Here is a 19,843-nt window from a genome sequence, read left to right on the forward strand (position 1 = left end):
TTTTCGATCTAATATTAGCGAGACGTAGCAGCGTTCAACTCTGTTTCTGTTGATCGTCTTGAATGCAACTGAAATGAGTCGTACAATGTATTAGCTTGAAGAAATGATATCAACGGAACTGTAAATTTAAAATGTTTTCATTTCCTCTGACGCACGGTACGTTCTGGTTACCGGCAGGTTGCCTTGGTGTCTGTCAAAGATCTGACGAAATTCTGTCTCTGACTGATATTAATGTTATTTTCCTCAGTTGGAGGAATTATTATATAATGGGAATGGAGGAGCAAATTATCATAACCGCCTGAGTAGCAGGTCTACCGGAAAAAACACGAACAATCAGGCTACTCCAACTGTTAGTGCATTTGCTAGAGGGCAAAATACTTGCCTTACAGTCTAGAGAATTCAGCTCTACTTACCGACTTCAACTATTTTCAGACCTACGGTATCAACCTTCGACGAGGAATAACGCATTATCCCGTCAATCAGGAGGGCGGAGTGGGATTTAACAAAAAACAAAACAAAACGCAATACGATATATTTTCAATCATCTTTTCGTGAATCATTCGAAATGTTCAGGTGCACATTTTCTTTCTTGTTATACGAGAAAAAAAGACGGACAGCAATTAATAAGAATGCGTTACTATAAAGATTTCTACTATAGTTCAGTTACCGTAAAACCCCATATATGTGCTGGCTCAAGTTTGGACCAGGCTTGTAGTACTCGAGTCCGACTTGTGCCCTAATTTTAAGGACTCATGACTCGACTTGGACTTGAGCACTGATTATTCGGACTTGGACTCGGACTCGTAGCTGCATTCGGACTCGTAAATTGGAGACGAGGACTTGGATTTTTTCTTTATTTTTTGTAACATGCCTTAATAATTTGGAGTAAGATATTTACATCGACATTAATTTTTGTACTAATTTCATGCGAGTGTCACACCTGCATGCATCAGATAGACTCTCGGGCGTGCTCTGGACAGCACGCACGCCAAGTGGACTCTTGCGTGCGCACCGTAAACGACTTGTACCTGCACAGGATTAAGCCGATATAAAAACTGTGAAAACACACTTACTTTGCGAAGTATTGATTTGCGTTTCTGATACGTTACTGAGCCTTATTTCCTTGTTTGGTTTCCTGATTTCCCATTTCTCGTCTTTGATTCTGCCAAGTCTCCTGTTTGTGCCTCGCTTGACCTGTTTCACGATTTTTCCTGCCGTTCTGGATTGTTTACCGTCTTCACTTGTATTAATAAACACACCTTCTGCACTTACATCCGTCTCCCAACCATCTCTGACAGAATACTTTGCACTCCCTGACAAAGAGAAGCACATTCACCTGTTCATACGGCATGTTCAGGAACAAACTAATGTTAATGGCGCTAAAATGGCCACCGTCAAATGGTGCGGTTGGAGTCTTATTCTCGGACTCGGCTCAGATCAATAGTGGACTCGACTCCAAATTATTTTTCATGACTTGGACTTGACTTGAACACTGGGGACTCGAGACTGGACTCGGACTCGAAGATTAGTGATTTGACAACAACACTGGTTTGGACCATGACTGACTTTAATCTGCGCAATTAACTGATGCTAACTTTAACTATATACACTTGTCTAACATTAGCTGAGTCAAACATGCTATATGCTGATCAAAATTAATAACGTGAGATAGATGGGAAGGGGGCAGGGCTTTCCGGGGTATCAGTTAATATCAGAGAGTTCAAAACACTGACGCAATCATTACAGGTTCATATTTGGTATATTTGAGTGTGAACTCGTATTAAATGTACGCTGATATTAAACTGCCGAGCTCCTACGCAAAATGCGTCCAAGTTTGGCAGGTCCATGTATTGTGATATTTCTCATCGTTACCATTTTACTGGAACAGATGTATAAATTACTTTGATGATGATGGGGAAGAGTAGACTGCAAAAAGAACATGTACAACCACCAGTGATCGATATATATATATATATATATATATATATATATAAAACACACCCACGCACCAAACGAAAAAGAATGAAGATGAAGATAAAGATAAAGGAAGAGATTCCTTATGGAGGAGAAGGAATTCATGATAGAGAGAGCTGAGCTAAAGGCCCTGGTGTAGAGTCACAGTGTTACTACTGCAGTCAGCTGCATATATTCAAGCGCGGAGCCACTGGGATCCAAATGGCCAAACCAGCACAAGCACGTGTGTTTATACACACACACACACACAGTACATATGTGCACAACCTAGGTAGTGTATTTGCGTTGTGCGTGTGAATAGCACTGACACATGAGCAAACCACTCTAATATCCAGAGCAAGTTGTGTGTGTGTGTGTGTGTGTGTGTGTGTGTGTGTGTGTGTGTGTGTGTGTGTGAGACAATGCTCGGCAAGTGAAAATATCAGCTCTTACCCAGCATGTTGTTCTTGATGACCATTGGTCATTGACAAGGGATTCCGACAATACAAAAACAAACAGCTGTGCAAAAGCGCTTTTCAGATGGGAAACACGGTAGCTAATGTACAGTGGTGCTTGAAAGTTTGTGAACCCTTGAGAATTTTCTATATTTCTGCATAAATATGACCTAAAACATTATCAGATTTTCACACAAGTCCTAAAAGTAGATAAAGAGAACCCAGTTAAACAAATGAGACAAAAATATCATACTTGTTCATTTATTTATTGAGGAAAATGATCCAATATTACATATCTGTGAGTGGCAAAAGTATGTGAACCTTTAGGATTAGCAGTTAATTTGAAGGTGAAATTAGAGTCAGGTGTTTTCAACCAATGGGATGACAATCAGGTGTGAGTGGGCACCCTGTTTTATTTAAAGAACAGGGATCTATCAATGTCTGATCTTCACAACACATGTTTGTGGAAGTGTATCATGGCAAGAACAAAGGAGATTTCTGAGGACCTCAGAAAAAGCGTTGTTGATGCTCATCAGGTTGGAAAAGGTTACAAAACCATCTCTAAAGAGTTTGGACTCCACCAATCCACAGTCAGACAGATTGTGTACAAATGGAGGAAATTCAAGACCATCGTTACCCTCCCCAGGAACAAAGATCACTCCAAGAGCAAGGTGTGTAATAGTCGGTGAGGTCACAAAGGACCCCAGGGTAACTTCTAAGCAACTGAAGGCCTCTCTCACATTGGCTAATGTTAATGAGTCCATCATCAGGAGAACACTGAGCAACAATGGTGTGCATGCCAGGGTTGCAAGGAGAAAGCCACTGCTCTCCAAAAAGAACATTGCTACTCGTCTGCAGTTTGCTAAAGATCACGTGGACAAGCCAGAAGGCTACTGGAAAAATGTTTTGTGGATGGATGAGACCAAAATAGAACTTTTTGATTTAAATGAGAAGCGTTATGTTTGGAGAAAGGAAAACACTGCATTCCAGCATAAGAACCGTATCCCATCTGGGAAACATGGTGGTGGTAGTATCATGGCTTGGGTCTGTTTTGCTGTATCTGGGCCAGGACGGCTTGCCATCATTGATGGAACAATGAATTCTGAATTATACCAGCGAATTCTAAAGGAAAATGTCAGCACATCTGTCCATGAACTGAATCTCAAGAGAAGGTGGGTCATGCAGCAAGACAACGACCCTAAGCACACAAGTCATTCTACCAAAGAATGGTTAAAGAAGAATAAAGTTAATGTTTTGGAATGGCCAAGTCAAAGTCCTGACCTTAATCCAATGGAAATGTTGTGGAAGGACCTGAAGCGAGCAGTTCATGTGAGGAAACCCACCAACATCCCAGAGTTGAAGCTGTTCTGTATGGAGGAATGGGCTAAAATTCCTCCAAGCCGGTGTGCAGGACTGATCAACAGTTACCACAGACGTTTAGTTGCAGTTATTGCTGCACAAGGGGGTCACACCAGATACTGAAAGCAAAGGTTCATATACTTTTGCCACTCACAGATATGTAAAATTGGATTATTTTCCTCAATAAATAAATGACCAAGTATAATATTTTTGTCTCGTTTGTTTAACTGGGTTCTCTTTATCTACTTTTAGGACTTGTGTGAAAATCTGATAATGTTTTAGGTCATATTTATGCAGAAATAGAGAAAATCCGAAAGGGTTCACAAACTCTCAAGCACCACTGTAGCTAGGTAACGTTCACTTGACATCAACTCGCTAACGACGTACAGAATGATCCGAGTAAAGTAGATGCACAGACGCACACATATCCACGATTCATGACCAGTGTGTAAACCAAAGTAAGATAAACAGAGTTAAATAAAATGTTCTGTGACGCCTCTGAATGTAATGATTCATACTAAACAGGATCCTCGTTTCGGTATCAGTATCGGTACCGAAAAATGTACTAGTAAATCGCACTACATCCTGGATACGTAATCTTCTCGTCCCAGGCGCGCAGGGTACTGACTCTTTCATGTCATGTAGTTCAAAGATCATGAAAATGCTAGGTGCTCACAAAGTAGGTATCTCACAAAAGGTCCCCACAACGAGTTTAAACAAGTAAAAACAAACGCGCACACAGTCTTTTGCAATCAAACCTGTGTTTGTGTGTGTGTGTGGGGGGGGTGTTGGTCATATTTTGGTGGATAAAAGCAGTTTTCCTTGTGGGGACCTGGTCAAAGCTGTCAAATATTCCTATCCTTGTGGGGATATTTGACTGGTCCCCACAAGGAAAACTGCTTTTATTTTAAATAAACAAATGTGGCTTTAAAAAAACAAAAAAGCTGAAACACACCAAAAAGTTTCCTTTTTTTGTCAGTGAGGTGAAGGTTAGGTGAGGGTTAGATGTAGCTGCATTAGTAATGTTAATGAAAGGTCCTCAGTAGGATAGTCAATCGGCAAGAAAGTGTGTGTGTGTGTGTGTGTGTGTGTGTGTGTGTGTGTGTGTGTGTGAGTGAGAGAGTGATTGAGCTTGCTCTGGATGTTACAGTGACTACGTTTACATGCACATCCAAATCGAGCTGCTGTCGGTAATCGAGCTGAAGGTCCCAGCAGGGTGCCAGAGAAATCCAATCGTACATGCACACAATGAAATCGGGCTATTGTGTGAGGTGCATTGTGCACCCGAGCCACAGGTGGCGCAACACGCCCCATCGTGTTGGTACACTTCCGGTTGTCGTCATGAAGAAGAGCTATTCAAGAGTGTAAACAAAGTTATCAGTTCCGTGTTCTCCATTGCGCGTTTTTCTCCCGTCCATGAATTTTAATATATTCAACTCCTTAAGCTGAATGAGCATGAACTCTGTCTCCTCATTGCTCCAGAAGTGCACGTTTCTGCTTGCCTGTGGCAGTGGGGGCGTGGTCAAGCGCCGGTCTGTGACAGGAGGACGGAGCCAGGGAAGGTGAGTGGCAGAATCACTTCACCTGACGGTAATTAACCTGTGTTTGTGTGTCTTCCCAGTAACCGCGCCCTATTTAAGGAGGCAGAGGGAGAGCAGAGGGGACAGCTCATCCCGGGACTAGAACACAGCGCGCGCGCGCGCGTGTGTTTTTTTTCTCTCAAGAATAAAAGTAGGCTGTTAAACTGAAAAGTCTGACAATAAAAAGCCTATTAGTACCAGAAGCTTTGTCTTGCCGTCCTCTGTGCTCCACCCACACTTCAGAGAGCTCTACATCGCCATTTTCTCTTCTTCGTTTGTTCCTCCTGACCTCTTCTGCTGCTCGCTACTACTGTTGTCATGCCGACCGAGGCTGTTGTGTTTCCCGCTTGTGGTCTCGTCACTCGTCACTTCCGGAAGTAGCTCGACAACTAGCTCGATAGGGTATACATGCACAAAGTAGCTCGGCAGAAATTGCATAAACTAGGTCGTGTAGCTCGATTCCGAGAAATCAAGTTCGGTTCAATTTCAGCCGAATTAAGGTGTATACATGGCATTTTGAACTTCGATTTCAGTCGAGCAACGGCAGAAATTCAATTCTCTCTATGTGCATGTAAACGTAGTGAGTGAGACAGGACAGCATGGTGTGTCTGGTTTAACTACACTACAGTGCTGCAGCTGAGCAGGTTAGGGATTAGGGTGTAGTGTGTAGGCCTTTCAGGCTTATTAGGACCTTGTGATTTTCAAAGACTCGTTCTTACCTTCCCTGCCAGTCTGTCCAAATGTCGCTGTGTCTGTCGGTCAATCAGTCAGCCACACGTCAGTGTGTGTCCACGCCTCACAATTACTCAACTCGCAACAAACCTGACACACTTACCCACCTACACACACACACACACACACAACTGAAGTAGTGAGGTTGTGCGTGTGTGTGAAGTCTCATAGGTCTCATCTATTTCTCCTCATCTCCTGTCCCGTTTTTCTTCTGCCCCCCCCCGTCTCCGACCTGAGGACACCACTCACACAACCTCACTCTGACCTCAATTTGACCTTTGACCTTTAACCCTGGAGGGACTCTTGCCCCAAGCCTGGGCTGAAAGTCACTGAAGTGGACAGAGCAGGAAAAAAAAAAAGGGGCAAAACACGTTAAGAACAAGATAAGCCACGTCAAACAGACACACACGGCGCAGAGAGGACAGGGTAACACACGAAAACAGGAAGTAGAATGAAGAAGCCCACATACAAACGCGTGATATGACACAACCTGAAGAGAGAGACAATACAGAGGCGGTGAGATAACACCAAGCACGCGGTCTCACACGCACACACACACAGTTCCATTTAGTTTTGTTGAAGCTGTTCTTGCGTTCTTTCATGTGACTCTGAACCCAACCAGTGCAACACACACACACACACACACACACACACACACACACACACACACACACACACACACACAGGTAAACGCTACTGCACTGGCACAGAGTGTAGGGTAGGTTTACACACGTTCTGCTTTAAAGTGAACTTCTAAGGTAAAGCTACACAATCATTAAAATGTTTATACATAATCTGCAGTGTTGCATCTCTTGGCCTCGGAGATGTACATATATATTTTGGTTGAATTCATTATTTTGCATCACTGTTGGATTAAAAAGCAGGCAATTAATTATCACCCAACCAATCATGAGTGATTGCGATTAAGCCAGGTTGCTAACTCGTGCTGCGATTTGGCAAAAAAGATACCTGTCCGTAAAGGACGTTCTTTGAAAACTCGCACCCCCCCGAAGACTCAGTGTACAAACATTGTTTAATACTTTCCATCATGAAAATGTGTATTGTATCATTAGGCCAAGAAAAAATAATTGTTTGTTTCCGGTTACCCGACCGACCGTTTAAAAAATGCCCCGACCCTAGACTTTTTTGTTAGATGTTTAAAAAAAAAAAAAAAAATTTATTTTCGCCGACCAACAATAAATTTTGAAAAAAAAAAAAAAAATCTGCATTACGATTTGCATAATATTGTCGATCTGACAAGTGACTAATTCTAAAACGCATATATCGGACAAGAAACACTCATTGATTTCTCACGGCCTCAATCTGACGTCATGACCTCTTTCCGGGAAACTCCGGCTTGTGTTGTACACAACGCTAGGCATCATGGCGGCCAACGAAGTGTTCTCGATTACCGTGATCGGTTGCGACCACACGGAAGATTGTAAGACAATAAGTTCATTTTATAAGTTTTCAACTGTAAAAGAACTCTACGAACATTATCATCCTCCGCTGGACGAGTCATGCAAACAGTCTACACACAGCGCCCAGGCTAACGGCGGTATCGATATCACGATGTTCTTTGTATTCATATTAAAACATACAAGTTCACAACATAGTGTTCCTAATAAAGTTAAGGTTCAACATTTGTAGTTATGTTTATAGTTCCTTTAAGTGTCCGAGCACTCCATATTTTATCCATGGGCTCCGAATCCTGTATTCCACAAGCTTCACTGGTTTTCTTAGGCCTGGTTCTGGATGGTTGAGTCACAGAATGACACTTCCCCACTATGTGCCACTGTTTGTCCCACACCTAAAATTTATTTAAAAAAAAAAAAAAACTACCTTCCCGGTATTTTGTGTGATTAAAAAAAAAATAAAATAAAATAAAAAGACCTACCTACCTACCCTATTTTTTTTCCAAGATGTAATAGGAAACAAACAATTTTTTCTTGGCCTTACTATCCTGTACATTATATTACATTGCTCAGTAGGGGGCGTAACGTAATCAGTAGCCCAGTGGTTCAGTCGGTTCAACACCCAGAAAATAAAATAAACCCTCTTTGTTATTGACTTTCGCAAAACAAAGGTAAGTCGATATTTTTACGCTTTTTTATGCATGGTTATGTTGATGTATATTTCTCTTACCGTGAGTTGGCCGAGTGGTTAGTGCGTTTACCTCTCAATCGGGAGATTGTGAGTTCTACTCGTGGTTGGGTCGTACCAAAGACCATCATAAAAATGGTACCTACTGCCATCTGGCAAGGCACGCTGCAATACAGATGCGAAGTGGGGAAGTCAAACTCTTGTGGTTACCAGTGGACCAGCCCACACTGTAACCCTAGCTGTACAGACGAGAGGGCTATGGAGATTGACGCCGTCCAATTGCATGGTGCGGGAAGGACTTTAAACTTAGACTTGTGTTTATGTACATAATTTACGTTTCTGCATTTCATGGTGGTAAGACAAACCTCGATTCTGCAAGCTACTAGTTCAGTTAAATAACTTACAATTAGGCATGTAACGATTCACCCAATTCACAATTCCATTTTCCCCGCGATATTTTTGAAAAAAAGAAAAAATTTTATGACCAAAAAAATTTTTTTTTGCAAGATTTATTCTCCTATTCTTTATCACCTTACATATTTATTTTGTTAAATAAAAAAACCCAACAACTTGTTTCATTTTCCAAATAACCAACATTTGTAAAAGTTGGAGTAAAATATAATAGCCTATAAACTAAAATATTCCTTTTATATAAAAATTTAAAAGTTATTAAAGACAGACTGCCTTTCAGGTCATAAAAAGAATTTTCCCCGACACCCAATTATTTTTGTTCGGTGGACCGAAAGCTCCTGAACTCGAATCACGGACTTCCAATTTTATTCGTTTTTTTAAAATAGAACAATTAATGAATTTATCTCCACGTAGCCCTAAATTCTTTGCTATTTTTTCCTGCTTCACCATGACCCAATACAAGATACTATGTCACGCATCACATGGTGGGCTTTCCTCGTTCGCGCAAGGCATTGTGGGATACAAATTTGAAACAGGAGAGAAAAATGGAGGACGCGAGTGTGCGAAAGAAATGTGAAAGACCGACTACAGTAACGGAAAGAAAGCGAGAAGAAAAGATGTTATGTTCTATACGAAGGAAAGGAAACGTAGGACCAAACTAATCAAAATCGGCGCTCAGCGAGCACCTCGGTGTGATCAGCTGTTCGTTTAGCGACAGAATGATGGAACTGTCAGTGCACGCTCAAAGGTAAACCTGTGCATGCGCACACACACATGGACTTCCTCTGTCTGCTTGGCTGCGTGAAGCGAGCGATTTCACGCACATTATTTGCTCGGGAATCCCCTCAATTTAAATAACTTCCCAGCCACAGAATGGCCTGATATTTTGTGAGATATTACAGAAATAAACATATATCACAATGACCACATTTCAGAGGGAACGAAATTTCACTGATTTTATGAAATCGAAAGGCCGTCTCACTTTAACAAATAAGCCTTTTCTTAATAACCGTTTATGAACATTTGTACTCCCTCTTTTCTTTATCTTTCAGCAGTTTGTAAAAAAGCTCAGATTTCTTGCTAAATTTATTTGTACACTCAATCGCACAACATCTCTTTCCCATGTTAGATCTGGTTTTTTATTGTGTGTTTTCGTAGCATTAGAGCTGTGTTACTTCCGCCTACAGTGAAATATGTGTCCGTGTATTCCTGCTATTTAATATTATTGTGCCCTCGGAGAGGTTACACAGCCTGACCATTATCAGGATTCACTTTTTATTTCATCGATTCGAAGAGTCATAAATTTGTATCGCAATTCATCATTGCACAATATATCGTTACGTGCCTACAGCCAATCTTTTTTTATTTTTCAGAATCAGGAACACGTGACACACTGATGAAACCGAGCAAAATACATTTTGTTGGCATCATGTTCTGTTTACTACATGCAGTCACGTCACGGTTAAACATATTAAACATAATATTCTACGTCTTGTACAGTAGCTTAAAGATTAGCCAATGACTTGTTGACTTTTCGGAACACATGACACGCTATGTTAGAAACTTGGGGAAAATGATAACAATAATATAGTAGTTGTTTGTTTCTTCTAGGTCTGGAATAAATAATAAGCTGGCCACACGTTATTACTGTACGTTACATTAGCTACCATTATTTATTTGAGTCAATTAGGTTTCCAGGCAGGGGCGGCACGGTGGTGTAGTGGTTCGCGCTGTCGCCTCACAGCAAGAAGGTCCGGGTTTGAGCCCCGTGGCCGGCGAGGGCCTTTCTGTGCGGAGTTTGCATGTCCTCCCCGTGTCCGCATGGGTTTCCTCCGGGTGCTCCGGTTTCCCCCACAGTCCAAAGACATGCAGGTTAGGTTAACTGGTGGCTCTAAATTGACCGTAGGTGTGAATGAGAGTGTGAATGGTTGTCTGTGTCTATGTGTCAGCCCTGTGATGACCTGGCGACTTGTCCAGGGTGTACCCCGCCTTTCGCCCGTAGTCAGCTGGGATAGGCTCCAGCTTGCCTGCGACCCTGTAGAAGGATAAAGCGGCTAGAGATAATGAGATGAGGTTTCCAGGCAACCATTAGCTACTTGGTAATTCTAGCTAATTCTATGCACTAAACAAAGATTAGCGTCAGGACTGGAGTTGGAAAACATTGAAAGCTACAGAAGCAGAATGTGTGTGAAACCTGCCCTTGACTCGGGTCCTAAACGGAACGCACAAACACCCACACAAATACAAATATACACACTGTTGAGAGTGCAGGGAGGAAAAACCACACATGAACACATGGACATGTATGTTCACCCACTGCATGTGTGTGTTTATGTGTGTATCTGTTATTATATCCCTGTACCTCTGCTGTATTTTCTGGACTATAAGATTTTTTTTTTCTGCCCTCTAGCAGAATTTTTATGGTAGGTGTCCTGCTTAAGCAGTTATGTTCATTGATCTGATGATGTGTTTGGTGTATTACGGTAAATGGTCAAGAAATTAGTTTGTCTATGCTACTGTAGTTGCCATCGTAGCTTGCCTGTTTGTCAGGGGTTTTACGGTAGACGTGTTATTTCGGTTGCTGTAGTTTCCAAAAAGACCCAAGGAGCCTCAATCTGATTCGACTTGGTTATAATCAGGAATGAAGAATCGGATTGACGTTAGTTAAAACATTATCCGTGTATAACTAAGGATTACCATTAAAAGACAGAGTGCGCGCCATTTGGCCAAGCTAACGCGCTCCTTCCGGCCTGGCGTCCTGATTAACGAAATCGAAGGCGTACAAATCTCTCCATGCAACTTTGTCGTTTCGAGGCATGCTCAAGACGTAACGTTTTACATCGAGTAACAGCTTTGAGGACGTCACGGCACCGAAAGCCGAGGTCCTGTCCAAAGAGATGGCGCTGACTGATTTGTTGGAATAAAATTAGCTCGTTAAATGTGTCCACTGTCAACAACTCCTCAGTTTTTGAAACATAACAGTAGCTAGCTAGTTTCATGCTGTAGATTTGAGGTGAGCTTTGTACAGTAGGTTTGATAAAATCAATATGAAGTAGGTACAGTGTGTTTCCTACACCTACTCGCACACAAATATATCACTGATGCGATAGTTAGCCGGAATGGATGTTGCGAAGACGGAACTCGGAAATCGCCTGCAACTACAACCGCCTTCTGTTGGGTCCGAAATGTGTCCGATTCTATAGCACGTGTGTTTAGGAACTTTTCTGACTCAACATTTGCGAAAACAAACAAACAATCTCTAGGATGCTGTTTAAAAAAATAAATAAATCACCTGATTTTTGTTTTTCCAGTGGATGGCTACTCCAGGAGTTACGGTATTTGAAAGGTGCATTTACAGCTTGTAACGGACTACGAGTTGACGTGATCTAGTTCACTTACAGCTGAGCAATAGCGAATGGACATGTATAGCAATGCAAGTTACCCAACCCAAGCACTTGTCAATATTGGCTGTTAGGAGGAAAACAAAAGCAAAAAAAACCCCCAAAAAACAACAGCGCTGTTTAATTGCGCAATTACGAATGTGTTTGTAACAGCACTGACAGTCGATTAAAGTTCAAGAGAGAAAAGGGAAATGGAACATAAGGATAGAACTAGAGAAAGAGAAAGCACAGATTTAGGAGGAGTTTGGCTTGTATGTGTGTTGGGGAAGTTACATCTTCAAGGCAGCTACTGTATATCATCGATATGTACCATATTATCCAGACTTTAAGGCGCATCACGAAATGACATAACTGACCAGTCGTGACATCAGCGGACATTGCGCTGAAACTCATCAGATGAAGGTAAAAAGGAAGAAGGGAAGCCAGTTTCACTGGCTATACCTTTAGATCTGAGAATGTATAAATCAAATCAAAATCAATCTGAGCTAGCTAGCCAGTTAGCCGATGCGCTGTCGATGAGTGTGGGTTCTTCGGGATCTATTTTCAGTTGCCACGCAAAAATAAACAAGAGTGCTCTGAGGGCACAATATTCCCCGCTGGCAACTCGGCCATAAATCTGGTAAAATGCGATCGAGTTGAACGAAATTGCAATATGCATATTACTGACGTATAACAAAGAATCCTGTCATGTTTCATGAAATTCCTCCAAAAATTGTGAGAACGTGAGGACCCTTCCCGGGAAGGACGGACATCGCCACGACATAATCCCCCTTTGGGCTTTTCGGCCAGCGGGGGATAAAAATTGCGAGGGAGGTTGATTTCAGAAAGCGAGCACACCTTGATGAAATTGCCAAAGTACAAGTTGGTTAATAATCAAGGGCATAACTCTGGGAAAATCTGCCCAAATTAAACGAAATTTCAATCTGCGTATAACTGTCATATAACAAAGCCTTTTGCCAAGTTTGGAGAAATTCCTCCACAAATTGTGAGAGGAGTTGATTTCAGAAGAACGTAGACCCTCATGAAATTGTCAAAGTGCAAGTGACTTAATCAAGAGCCAAAACTCTGGGAAAATTTTCACAAACAAAATTAAATCGCAATCAGCGTATTACCGGTATATACAGTGGGGCAAAAAAGTATTTAGTCAGTCACCAATTGTGCAAGTTCTCCCACTTAAAAAGATGAGAGAGGCCTGTAATTTTCATCATAGGTACACTTCAACTATGAGAGACAAAATGAGAAAAAAAAATCCAGAAAATCATATTGTCTGATTTTTAAAGAATTTATTTGCAAATTATGGTGGAAAATAAGTATTTGGTCAATAACAAAAGTTCATCTCAATACTTTATTATATACCCTTTGTTGGCAGTGACAGAGGTCAAACGTTTTCTGTAAGTCTTCACAAGGTTTTCACACACTGTTGCTGGTATTTTGGCCCATTCCTCCATGCAGATCTCCTCTAGAGCAGTGATGTTTTGGGGCTGTCGCTGGGCAACACGGACTTTCAACTCCCTCCAAAGATTTTCTATGGGGTTGAGATCTGGAGACTGGCTAGGCCACTCCAGGACCTTGAAATGCTTCTTACGAAGCCACTCCTTCGTTGCCCGGGCGGTGTGTTTGGGATCATTGTCATGCTGAAAGACCCAGCCACGTTTCATCTTCAATGCCCTTGCTGATGGAAGGGGGTTTTCACTCAAAATCTCACGATACATGACCCCATTCATTCTTTCCTTTACACGGATCAGTCGTCCTGGTCCCTTTGCAGAAAAACAGCCCCAAAGCATGATGTTTCCACCCCCATGCTTCACAGTAGGTATGGTGTTCTTTGGATGCAACTCAGCATTCTTTCTCCTCCAAACACGACAAGTTGAGTTTTTACCAAAAAGTTCTATTTTGGTTTCATCTGACCATATGACATTCTCCCAATCCTCTTCTGGATCATCCAAATGCTCTCTAGCAAACTTCAGATGGGCCTGGACATGTACTGGCTTAAGCAGGGGGACACGTCTGGCACTGCAGGATTTGAGTCCCTGGCGGCGTAGTGTGTTACTGATGGTAGCCTTTGTTACTTTGGTCCCAGCTCTCTGCAGGTCATTCACTAGGTCCCCCCGTGTGGTTCTGGGATTTTTGCTCACCGTTCTTGTGATTATTTTGACCCTACGGGGTGAGATCTTGCATGGAGCCCCAGATCGAGGGAGATTATCAGTGGTCTTGTATGTCTTCCATTTTCTAATAATTGCTCCCACAGTTGATTTCTTCACACCAAGCTGCTTACCTATTGCAGATTCAGTCTTCCCAGCCTGGTGCAGGTCTACAATTTTGTTTCTGGTGTCCTTTGACAGCTCTTTGGTCTTGGCCATAGTGGAGTTTGGAGTGTGACTGTTTGAGGTTGTGGACAGGTGTCTTTTATACGGATAACGAGTTCAAACAGGTGCCATTAATACAGGTAACGAGTGGAGGACAGAGGAGCCTCTTAAAGAAGTTGTTACAGGTCTGTGAGAGCCAGAAATCTTGCTTGTTTGTAGGTGACCAAATACTTATTTTACCGAGGAATTTACCAATTAATTCATTAAAAATCCTACAATGTGATTTCCTGGATTCTTTCCCCCCATTCTGTCTCTCATAGTTGAAGTGTACCTATGATGAAAATTACAGGCCTCTCTCATCTTTTTAAGTGGGAGAACTTGCACAATTGGTGGCTGACTAAATACTTTTTTGCCCCACTGTAGCAAGGCCTTTTGCCAAGCTTAGAGAAATTTGTCCAAAAATTGAGAGATTAGTTGATTTCGGAAGGAAAATACACTCTCATGAAATTGTCAAAATATAATTTTGTTAATCAAGGGCTGTAACTCTGGTAAAGCGTGACCAAATTTAACAAAACTACAATATGCGTAGCAGTGACATATTACAAAGAATCCCGCCAAGTTTCATGAAATTCCTCCAAAAATTGTGAAAGGAGTTGATTTCAGAAGATGAGCACCTTTCCTGGGTCGGACAGACGGACGGAAATTGCAACGACATACAGTAATTCCCCTTTGCCAGCGAGGGATTAAAAAAAGTGGTCGCTAATGCAAAAGGAAATGTTTTGCTTTGCGAAAGTCAATAAAGAGCACTTTGCCTTTTCTGCTGAAGGAATCTATTTGTTCGCTAGGAATCAAAGAAATAAAGAATAACCTGGCCATGAATCTGCTCGTCCTGGGTGCTATTAATTTCTAGCTTTGGTAACGGAGATATTTCTCAGAGCACCTTCTGTGTTCCACATGTCACTTTGCAGATGGTTGCGATCCCTTGATATGATTTCAGGCATCATGACATCATCAGAGAGCTGGGATTAGAATCTGTGACTTATAGTCCAGGAAATACGGTATGTTTTCGACTGTTTGCTTTTGTTCTGGTGTAAACTGACCACTGTGTTTAGAGCGTAGGAGTAAAACAAGGCGTGTGCTTTGTGCTTTGTGTGCGCGTGTGTACCTTTCCGGACGTTGGATTCTGCGGGCCTGAAGTCGCGCGTGTTGAGCAGGAAGCAGGCTCGGTCCTGCTGGTAGCGCTCGCGTGTTCGCCCCAGCGGACTGCGCTCATCCGGACTCAGCACCTGGTCAATGGTGGGACAGTCCTCGTTCGCTAACGCCGCGCTCGCCGCGTCACCGTTCTGCTTCGAGTCTGACGGAGAGAAAGAGAGAACAAGAATGGAGAGAAAGAGGAGGAGAAAGAACAAAAAGAGAAAGAGAGAAATGGAACGAGAAATGGGAAGAAGAGGAAAGAGAAAGAAGTGGGATGTGAGAGAGAAAAAGTAGGAGAAAACAAACGTGTGACACAGCAAGAGAAAGAGCGGGAGAGAAACCGGATGGAGAGGGAGTGAAAGAGGAGGAGAAAGAGAGCAGGAAAAAGTGGGAGAGAAGAGAAAACGGGAGGAAGGAGAGAGAAGGAAGTCGAGCCAAAGTGACGGAGAGATGGAGAAAAAAAAAGAAAAGAGAGGGATGGAGAGTGAGAAAGTGGTTGCGGGAAAGAGAAGGAGGATGAGAGGGAGAAAAGATGAAGAGAATGTGGGAAAGAGAAAGATGAGCGAGAGAACGGACAAGGAAATGAGAAGGATGGGGAGAAGGGAGAGGAGCAGGAAGACAGAAGGAGAGAGAGAAAGGGATAGAAAGTGAAGGATGGAGAGTGAAGCACAGATTGGGAGGAGGACGGAAAAAGGTGGAGAGAGAGTGAGAAAGGGGAGGACAGAAAGAGAAACAGAATGAGGGACAGAAAAGAAAGGAAGAGTTTGAGTGAAAGAGAAGGACAGAGAGCGATGCGGAGAAGAACAGAGGAAAGCATGGAAAGATGAGATAAAGAAATGCAGTGGAGGAGGAGGAGGAGAAAAGGAAGAGAAGAGAGAAAGAAAGAGGAATAAACATACTGCAGCAGCAGGAAAAAAGATGCAGAACAAGAAAAGGGAGAAAAATGTCACTTTTATATTCTCTCTCTCTCACACACACACACACACACACACACACACACACACACACACACACACACACACACACACACACACACCAGGGCTTTACATTAACTTTTTTGCTCACCGGCCGCTGTGGCTAGTGGTTTTCCCGAGTCACTAGCCATTCAGCCTTTTCACTAGCCACAATTTTGTTGCCAGGAAATTGCAGTTTTTTTCTTCACCATGATACGTTAAAGAAAGTTCGGAAGATCTAGATTTAATTATGAACGGCAGCGTATAATGCATCTCTACAGTAGCACTCAAGTATTCAGTGCTGTTAAGGTCGCTCCCTATATGAAAACATGCAACCAATTCAGACAAAAATATAAACAGAGTATTCTGTTTATTGAACTCAAATTCAAGCCCCTTACAATATGAAATATCGTATAATATGAAAAATAACATTCAGTACAACTGAACTGATTCTAATATTAAAAGTCCAATTCAAAGCATTTATCATTGAAAAACATTTGATGTGCAAGTATTGTGTATTATCAAGTATTATTATGTATAACCTATTAATAGTGTGTGTGTGTGATGCGTGTGTGAACATGTGTAGAGAGAGACATTAAATGTCCTCATTACATTCATTCATCATCAGATGAGTCTGAATGGTCCATATGAAAAATGGTCTTCGTGACCTGAGGCTTCCAGCATGCCGCAAGTTGATAGCTGGGGCGAGATCAACTTCTTTCCAATCGCGTGAACGTTTCTAAACAGCAGCTCCATCCTCTCCAGCTCAGCCGACTTCATGACAGCCAGGGACTGAAAGCAATGCCGTCCTGTAGTGAACCAGCCGTCTTCGCCTGTTTTGATGTGTGCATTTGACTTTTTGTGGTCCTTTATAGTTTCGAGTTTAAAATTACTGGTGCTGGTCTTTGCCAGACTTTCTACAGTCTTCGCAGTACATGGTCTTTTCGGTTTTGCTATGAACTAGCCAATCTCGCCCTAACTTCCATTTGTCATTGAACTGTCTTATCTTCCTATTAGCGTCTTGTTCATCTCCATGGCCGCAGCCAGCTCTGAGGCCCCCGCGGTCCGGACCTCGGTCATTTTTAAGAGCTAAAAAAACATTTGTAGGCTAAATATTCAACTGGATAAAAAAAACAAAGAACATTAAAACGTCTCCGTAAAAAGTGCATTTGTTAATTATGTTAAATGTTGATTCTGTCTTCTGTGTCTGTTTCGTGTGGCTCTGAGACCAAGAACACAAAAGCGAATGAGCGTGCGACTCGGGGGAGGAACGCAGTGCAGCAGACACGGGGTTTCCATGGTAACCATCAGCGCACTTTCATCAAGCTGTTAAATTGACATTTTCGAAGCAGCGCAGTTGTAGCTTGCCTTGTTTGTGATTTTAAAAATAAATCATTCGATAAGCCAAAGCAATAGAGTGGAAAGTTTCAACCTATGTTTGCCTTGGATAACATTGCTTAAAACATGGTGGTGTATACTGATTTTTTTTTTTCCCAGAATTTTTTTTGTGTGTAGGTGTAACGGATGCCAGATTGTTAATGCATCTCAGTTCCATAGGCTACATGGTGAGGGTATCTTTTGTCCTCATTGCTTGGGCCAGATCAAACCATTAAACAAGCTTAAATTATTCTTACTCTTGCCACATGCATGATTTTTTTTTTCAAAACTGATGATATTCAGTTCAAACACCATTAAAAGTAATTTCAGGAATAGATCTCTTGTGTGGCGTGTAATTCAACCCTCATTTAAATATGTCGAAAAATCTTCAGCGTGCGCTTTGCGCATCACGGACCTCGGTGATTTTAAAATGCTGCTCCGGCCCTGATCATTTCTGCGTCTTTTTCCCTGAGCAGCAGGGTTTGAAACTCCAGCTATATGTGCGCTTGTCAGTCGTCAGCAACTTTGCTGCTTCGTTCATTAACCGCAGGTTACCGTATCATTGATTTTATCTGAGACGTTAACGAATGTTCTAAACAATTCTAACATGTGTCAGAATGTTTATGCAGGTGCTCATGGGAGTTGTAGGCGCGTGATATTACATTGCAATGTGTTTATTATATCAGATGCCTTCAGAGAAAACTACAATTAAAATATATTGTCATACCACAGAATAAACCACCCGCCAAAGTGGCTAGTGGGACTAAAGTTATTACCCGCCAAAGCCGAATTTTACCCGCATTTGGCGGGTGCTAACGTAAAGCCCTGACACACACACACACACACACACACACACACACACACACAAAGAGAAGAAGAATATACTGGATGAGTATTGTTTAGATCACAGCCGCAATCCGGATCATTCAACGGGGCGGAGACAGAATGAATATATTAACAGGAGGTGTGGTCAGGCTGCTGTGACATCCAATCAAATCATGACAGCAGTAATAAGCAGCAGGCTTGTGTGTGAGAGCCTCTGGGACAAGTGTACATCAGCGACTTCCTGTAACGGCTGTAAACAAGGTGGGGCTGCGATTTAATTAGAGACTTGATTGATTCTGTCCTTTTGATTAGTTCTACTGGAATGAACTCTAAAGAGAGCTGCTCGAATCACACATTTCCACCGTGAACGTTTATCGTCCTCTTCGCTTTCCCGATACCATCGCCAGACGTCCCAAGGCAAGCTGCTGAGGCAACAACTGTTTACGGTGCCCTCAACAATTATTGGCACCTCTTGTAAAGTTGAGTAAAAAGGGTTAGAAAAAAACTCGCCGACTTTTGGTGAAGTCGTTTCATCTCACACTGAAAAAATGAGAAAAATCTGACCATTAATTGAAATAAATATTCAGAGGTAAAAAGGAAATTATTTTCAACAAAAAACACACGTGCCACTATTTTTAGCACCCCTGGAAATGATGGCAAACACAATGTACCTGAAGAATGTTTCCCATTTAAATTGTACAGTATTCTTGAGTTGACTGGAGTGTGACACAGAGGCCAAATTCCCTCAACGTCAACATGAGAACACACAAACCACACGAGGGAGAAGTGCGCTGACCTTCGTCCATTTCCTATATCCTGTTCGAGCAATAATAAAAGAGTGGACGCCAACTGGAACTGTTACAAACTCATCTGGAAGAGGACCCAAGTTTATTTTGCCTCCACAGACAGTGAGGAGGGGGGCAAGGGAGGAAACATCTTCAAGGATCACTGTCGGTGAATTCCAAGAAAAAGTAAAATCTAGGGGTTCCCAAGTCTCCAAAACCACCATCAGACTCCACCTCCATGCCAACAGGTTATTTAGAAGGTTCCAGAAAAAAGCCTTTTCTGTTAGTTAACCACAAACGTAAGCACCTGAAACTTGTGAAATGCTTCTACAAGTTTGACTAGAACTGTTTTTCTCTGGTCTGATGGAACAAAAATAGGGTTTCTTGGTAATAAAACAACTGAAGGTGG

General features: G+C 42.1%; 1 protein-coding gene across 6 annotated transcripts in view; it reads right to left on the bottom strand.

Moving 5' to 3' along the window:
• Nucleotides 1-19,843, bottom strand: part of kcnc3b (potassium voltage-gated channel, Shaw-related subfamily, member 3b) — a 92,421-nt gene that overhangs the window by 12,951 nt on the left and 59,627 nt on the right. For 2 of the 6 annotated variants that reach the window (XM_060921142.1, XM_060921137.1), the window contains 2 exons: nt 15,466-15,654; nt 6,549-6,569 (listed from right to left, as the gene is read on the bottom strand). The exons of 1 other annotated variant lie outside the window; for it this stretch is intronic. In XM_060921142.1, the coding sequence (XP_060777125.1) occupies nt 6,549-6,569; nt 15,466-15,654 (210 nt within the window). Of the gene's footprint in view, nt 1-6,548; nt 6,570-15,465; nt 15,655-18,409; nt 18,427-19,843 lie in introns of all 6 variants that reach the window. 3 more of the 6 variants (XM_060921139.1, XM_060921138.1, XM_060921140.1) reach the window with 2 other exon arrangements.

Source organism: Neoarius graeffei, chromosome 5 (assembly GCF_027579695.1).
Source record: "Neoarius graeffei isolate fNeoGra1 chromosome 5, fNeoGra1.pri, whole genome shotgun sequence".
NCBI classification, from domain to species: Eukaryota; Metazoa; Chordata; class Actinopteri; order Siluriformes; family Ariidae; genus Neoarius; species Neoarius graeffei.